We start from the raw sequence: 7,180 nt of genomic DNA on the forward strand, positions 1-7,180 counted from the left end.
TCTTCTGTGAAAGCACCTAGTAAATAGATTGACAAAAATAAGCCAAATCTGGGGGAGCAACAACCTTGGGAGCAACTCTCTGGGAGATCAGTGTGCCTCTAAAATTCAGAAAAACATGAAGTTGTTCCCCCCAAATATTTTTTTTCCCAAATATATATTTAATAGAAGCTAACCCCAATTTTGATATAATTCAAACATAAACGCAACACTTTTTGAGGGTTATGTTTCCTGAATTTGTTTATCACATCTTGGCGCCACCAGTAATAGGCTACTAGTGGAAAAAGCTAGAGCCCTGTGAGTAAATGATACGTGCACTGATTGTGCCTGCAGATCGCAGCGTTTCAGAAAAGGATCTTAGTGATGATGAAACTAAACGTTTTGTCTGGAAAAATATGGTCCTTCCATGAAACAGCTGCTTTTAGAATGGAATTTGGTTTACAAGTCTTTTGTCTCGACAGACTGCAGGGAACAGAGGGTATGAAATGGTAATATTAACATATATTGAGCAAAACAAACAGCATGTTGGTCTAGGACTCTTGTTCGTGGTCAACACCAAAGAGCATGTGCAGTAATGTAACTTTATACTGTATACGAAGAGTGAGTGCCTGATTGTCCGGAGACTGTAAGTGAGAGCCGATGTGTTATTTTTCATCCTTTCCTGACAGAAGGGCTTGACACTTGTTTTTTCGAGACCATGTTTTGGAGCTGTCAGTGTCAACACACGCTTAAATCTGACAGGAATGGGGAACACTGTCAGAGTGATTGAGTGGGCTGTCGCAGAGATCCACATTCTTGATTGGTGGTTTTGACTGAATTACTACAAAGTGCAATCAATATTGCTTACCGATCGCTTGACAAGTAAATTCGATTTCCACATGGCTGACCACTCGAGAAAAATGTGTGATTTCAGATGACAAAAAACACACTATTCCATGTCTAGTATTTGAATGATAAATGTGTATACTCTTGGAACGGTTAGAAATTCATATTTAGTACTGGAAATAGAAGGAAATACAAATTGAATATTGGTAAATACTATTTGTAGTGATCTATCATATATTAAATGAACAAGAACGACAGCTATTTGTAAACCTAACATTTAAATTAAGAGTTTAAGAACCTCACTTACACCGACTGGAGGAGCAGCACTCCGACTCCTGCTTTGCATTTAGATGACAACTGCTGATGACAGTCTCCTTTTTGTTTTTTCTCCTCGGGTCAACAGCGCCTCTCTGACAGCTTCAAACAGTCACTTGTGATGTTGAATCACTCTTCAAGGTTGGACCACAGTTCCTCAAAAAATCCAGTTTATTTTAAGATAAAGCTGAAAGCTCACTGCCGTGTGACTGAAAGTAAAAGAAAAAAAGAAAAAAACTAGCAGCTCGTCTGGAATTTTGAGGGAAGCAAAGCGACACACTGGTTAGCTGGTAAACAAACGTGATTTTCTACTTAAGAGTAATCCCAGATTAGCGTTTTTTTGTGTGCTTTTTTTTTGCTGCCGAAACTCATAATAACCTTAATAACCCACCTGGTGTGCTCAGACCGTTATGGAAAATTAATAACGAAAACCACTTTGTTAATGTCTTTATGTTGTGATTAAGCTGTTCACATCAAAGCAACTTCCTTTATTGCAAGACAACATTGAACATTAGAGAGTTTAGTGGCAGGATGATGATGAAACACTGATCCACTGCCAGCAATCGGGGACAAGACGACTATAGGTTCATTTCTTAAACATCAGTTGTATGGATGTACTTACTTGCTATGGCCATGTATTACTATGACCAAGGCGATGGTAGAGAAGACAGTAGTGAACCGCTATTTAAAACGAGAGTTACGAATGTAACTACGGTTCTATGAATTCTGGGTGACCGCCAGAGGGCGGTGCTTCAGCACTGGATATCTCCATCTCGCACATGTGCAGGTCGAGTTATTATACCAACAAAGTCACCTGTGACCGTGTGATGACGTAGGGCGCACGCCCCAGTATAAAACCCCCACGTCATCACGCAATCTGTTCCTACAGAATCTTCTCGCCCAGATTCCGAGTGACAGACAGCTCTGGCGGTCATCCAGAATTCATAGAACCGTAGTTACATTCGTAACTCTCGTTCTATTTCATTCTTCCTGACCGCCAGAGGGCGGTGCTTCAGCACTGGATGACTCATGCCAACAAGGTCACGAGGAGTGCTTACCGCCTTAAGGCGTGGAAGCTGTTGCTAGGACAGCCGTCGCCACAGCCTGTTGAGCAGCCACATTGACCCGATAATAGCGAGCAAAGGTACATGAGGATTCCCAGGTTGCCGCAGCACAGATGTCCTGCAAGGAGACCCCCTTCAAGGCTGCCCATGATGTAGACACACTACGAGTAGAGTGGCACCGAACGTTACTAGGTGCGGGTAGGCCCTGCGATCTATAAGCATGTAAAATCACCTCAACAATCCACTTAGAAAGCCTCTGTTTTGACAGAGGTTGACCTTTCCCACAACCCCCATAACAGACAAACAGTTTGTCAGATTTACGAAAAGGGGCTGTAGCAGCCACATACGCCTTGAGAGTCCGAACAGGGCAAAGCCGCTCTGACCGCTCTGTTGCTTGCTGCGATGAGCTGGGTGAACTGAATGCTGCTAACTCAATTGCCTGGTTTACATGTGAGGAAGGCCCCCTCTTTGGCAGGAAGGAGGGGTTGGGTAGGAGAGTGACCCCTGACCCGTCCGGATACCAACGCATACACATCTGGCTCACTGACAGGGCGTGGAGTTCACCCACTCGCTTTGCTGATGTGATTGCCAGCAGAAATGCAGTCTTTGCAGACAGCCACCTAAGTTCTGCTTCTCCTATGGGTTCGAACGGGGGCCGACACACTGACCTCAACACCAATGTCAAGTCCCATGACGGCACTACAGTGACCCTTGATGGCCTACGCCTCTGTGCGCCCTTCAAAAACTGACTAACCAAATAGTGTGACCCCACTGTCTGGTTGTTCACTCTGACATGCCCTGCTGAAATGGCCGCTGCATACACCTTTAGGGTTGATGCACATCTGCCTGCGTCCAATAACGACTGCAGGAAACGCAGAATGGTGGCCACTGAGCTGTTCTCCGGTAGTTCACCCTGTGCCTGGCACCACTGGGAGAACAGCTTCCACCGATTAGCATAGAGTAATCTGGTGGAGGGAGCCCTAGCACTTAACACCGTATCAATTACTGACTGGTCACAGGATGCCAGGAGTGGTTCCTGGCCCCCAATGGCCAGATCCAAAGCTGAAGGCGGTCCGGATTCGGATGCCATATGCGTCCCTCCAGCTGAGAGAGAAGGTCCGGTCTCCTTGGGAGGCGCCATGGCTCCCCCTGGAGTAGTTTCAGCAGTACTGGAAACCATGGCCGCCCTGGCCAGTTGGGGGCCACCAGTAGCAGTCTGTGGTCGTTCCGTTGCACTCTTTCCAGTGTCGCTCGAATGAGCGGAATTGGAGGAAAGGCATATAGAAGGTGGGCTGGCCAGGCATGAGCCAAGGCATCCTGTCCCAGAGGGCTGGTCCCCTCCATCAGTGAGTACCAGAGGGGACAATGTGTGGATGTTTCTGAGGCAAAAACGTCCACCTCTGCTCTGCCATAGCGGCTCCAAATCATTTCCACCACCTCGGGGTGGAGTCTCCAGTCGCCCTGTGGCGGCCCTTGGCGGGAGAGAACATCCGCTACATTGTTCTGTACTCCTGGGAGGTGTACGGCCCTGAGGCTTAGGAAGTGGGGAAATGCCCACGTAAGGAGCTGCTCTGACACCCGCAGACCCAGCTTGGACCTGGTGCCACCCTGATGATTTATGTGGTATACTGCTGAGGTGCTGTCTGTGCGGATGAGAACATGCCGCCCTTTCAAAACTGGGAGAAAATGCTGCAGTGCGAAAAAAATTGCTCTGAGCTCGAGCACATTTATATGTTCCCACCTGTGTTGTGTGCTCCATCTGCCGTTGATGGTCCTGTGCTGCCAGACTGCACCCCAGCCTAACAGAGAGGCATCCGTCTCCACCACTTCTCGGCGGGCCGGGATCACTCCAAGGGGAACCCCCCCAACCAGATACCCCCTCCTCCTCCATGGCTTCAGGGCTCGACAGCAGGGGCTGGATACCCTGACTCTCCTGCCTCTGTGCCACTTGGGATCTAAGTGAAGTGTGTTGACCCAGACTTGAAGGGGCCGTAAGGAAAGGAGACCTAGTGGGATCACCATGGATGCTGCAGTCAGCATACCCAGCAGTTTGAGAAAGAGGCCGTATCTCAACACTCTGCCTCTCTGGAAGCAACCTATGAGTTGCAAAATGTTCTCCACCCTTTTCCGAGAAAGGAAGGCTCTCATTAACCGCGAGTCGAGAGTCATGCCCAGGTAATCTACCTTTTGACTGGGTGTGAGACTGCTCTTGGAGTAGTTGACTGTGAGGCCCAGCTGGTTCACATGTCCAAGGAGCACAGCAGTGTCTCTGACTGCCTGCTCTGCCGTTGGGGAGACAATTAGCCAATCGTCCAGGTATGGCAAAACCGCCAACCCCCTGGCTTGTATGGGGGCAAGTGCCGCTGCCACACACCTTGTAAATATGCGAGGGGCCAGTGAGAGACCGAAGGGCATCACTTTGAATTGGTAAGCTCGGCCCTGAAATGCGAATCGCAGGAACTGCCTGTGGTGTGGAGCAATAGGCACATGAAAATAGGCATCTTTGAGATCTATTGACACAAACCATGCCCCCTGTGCCACTGACTGGAGAACGTCTGCCATCCGCAACATACGGAATGGCAGGACCTTTAAAAACCTGTTCAGCCCCCGCAGATCCAGGATCGGGCGGAACCCGCCGTCCTTCTTCGGGATTAAAAAATACACTGAATAAAACCCATTGAGCCGTGTATGCCCTACGACAGGCTCGATGGCGTCCTTGTCTAAAAGGGACGCCAGCTCCCTGCTGAGGGCGAGGGATTTCGTGGGATCTCTGACCACAGACATTTTGACCCCACAGAAGGTCGGTGGCCGGCGTCGGAACTGCAGTGTGTATCCCTTGGACAGCGTGGATACCACCCAAGGGTCTGTGGTCTCCCTCTCCCAGTAGCTGATATGCTGCTGAGTGAAGCGCCCGACGCCGGCCCTTTGAGCCTCAGGTCCGCCCCCCCGCCCCCTGGAGCCTTTGGGGGGGCGACTACTGGGGGCTGGTCCCCTTGGCACTTGGAAAAATGGCCGTGAGAAAGACCGGCGGCGCTGATCATAATGCCCTGAATAGTGAGAGGACCTCGGCTGTAAACCTGGGCGAGCAGGTGGATAGGAGCGGCTGGGAGCAGGTGGCAAGAGACCCATCTGCCTTGGGGCCTGAGCCGAGCCCCGACGCAGGCCAGCAAACCGCTGCCTGGCCTGGTCCACTTGAGCACTGCGCTCTAGCGCCAGCTGAGCAGCTGGCCCAAACATGTGACCTGGGACCACAGGGAGAGAACGGAGAGTACGGCGACACCCTTCTGATAGAGAGGACTGTGCCAGCCAGACTTGGCGGCGTGCCAGTGTCACTGTTGACATCAGTCTTCCAAGCTCCCTAGACATGAATGCAAAAGTCTGAAGGGATGCATCACTGAGGGTCTGGGCAGAGGAGTCCACACCAGATTCCTGCAGGACCTGAGACAGGCCCAGGATAAGGTGGGAAAAGGAGTTACCAATCCGGCCCATGCGTGCTGCTATATTATAAGCCCTAACCAGGAGATCATCGGTCATCCGGCACTGAGGACGGGGGCAGCGGGCATCAGGTCTGAGAGCCTCATCGGGTGAGACTATCAAGGAGGCAATGGTAGGATCAACTGGAGCCATACGATCCAGCCCATAGCTGCCTGCCTCCTGCATGGCCGCCAAATTCCTGCTATCACTGGTGTGATGGGACAACAGCTTCGGATCTCCCCAGCAGCGCTGGAGCTCTTCAATATAGGGTTTTGAAGGCGGGACTGAAAAAGCTGCAGGCTGCGGTGTCTGCCTAAAAAAGGCACTTGACGGAATTGCTGTGGCGGGAGCGTCATCCAGCCCAAGGCGTGCCAAGGCCATCCGAATTGCTGGTTTCAGTGTGGCATGGCCAGCTTCTGATCCACGCAATGACCCATCCGACCCTTGAGACAAGGCGTCAGAGGCTGGAAGGGCTGAGTCTTTATCCTCGTCCTGTCCTTCCCCTTCATCATCAAACAAACTGCAGGAAGCTGCAGTTGACAGCACATCAATGTCCCGAACAGGCGAGCCCCTCGTGGCGGAGTCACCACTGACAACTGGTCCCCTATCGTCAGGCTGCAGATTGAGCAGAAGCTCCTTAATCTGGGCAAACTCAGATGAAAGAGTGTCCACTTTGAGAGCTAAAGTGTCCACCTTCTTAACTTTCCCCGGAGGGCCATGTGATGCAGTACTGCGTCTGCGTCCACGTCCCTTAGGTGCCCTCGGGACTGCGCTCCCGCTAACAGGTAGCAGCGCAGCATCTCCTTCCACCGCTGCCAGTCTAGCCCTTCTGACCGCCAGTGGCATAAACCTACAGTTCATGCATGGGTTGTCAGACATACCTGTCCTCAGGTGCTCAACCCCGAGACAGGCCGGGCACTGATCGTGGCCGTCCTCCGTTTGGAGGGGGGCCATACAAGCGTTACAGACAGGCGAGCCCAACATGTCATTAAGTAGGACAGTTTCCAGAAAGGGCGAACGAAAGAATAATGCAGTCAATACTATGCTGCACAGTTGTTAAAGCAGTCACAGCGGACACACTGTGCTGCTCACCAAGACAACAATAAGATTCAAACGCGTCCGGACCGGAGCGTGCCTCGAGAGAGAAAAAAAATATATATATATATATATTTCAACAAGTCGGTGCACTCAGCACTGCCCGACAACTTAAAGTACGATTCCTGACTGTCCCGCCTAATGGCGTGCTTACTGCCGCTACAACCCACCGAAAACAGAGAGTCAAGCAATGTAGCGTGTAACATAACAAGCGGCGAAAACACCGCTCTTCAAAACAAATACGAGTCCGGCGAGCCGCCGGCTCTTAGCATCGGCTAACGGCTAACAACTAAGGAAACTTAGCTTACTTACCTGTCTGCAGTAATTCAGTACGAATCGTTACGGCGAGATCACCGCTATTCGTCCGAAGAACAGACTTGAAGAAATGAGCGACTTGCCGCAGTCTCTGG

General features: G+C 50.8%; 1 protein-coding gene across 1 annotated transcript; it reads right to left on the bottom strand.

Annotated features, from left to right (window-relative positions):
• Positions 1-1,886: 1,886 nt before the first annotated feature.
• On the bottom strand, positions 1,887-6,629 carry LOC115575226 (uncharacterized). Its single transcript, XM_030407091.1, has one exon. The coding sequence runs from the start codon at positions 6,627-6,629 to the stop codon at positions 3,204-3,206; it is 3,426 nt and encodes a 1,141-aa protein (XP_030262951.1). The 3' UTR covers positions 1,887-3,203.
• Between the last annotated feature and the right edge of the window lie 551 nt (positions 6,630-7,180).

The sequence above is a fragment of the Sparus aurata genome, chromosome 23, assembly GCF_900880675.1.
Source record: "Sparus aurata chromosome 23, fSpaAur1.1, whole genome shotgun sequence".
In the NCBI taxonomy this organism is placed as follows: domain Eukaryota; kingdom Metazoa; phylum Chordata; class Actinopteri; order Spariformes; family Sparidae; genus Sparus; species Sparus aurata.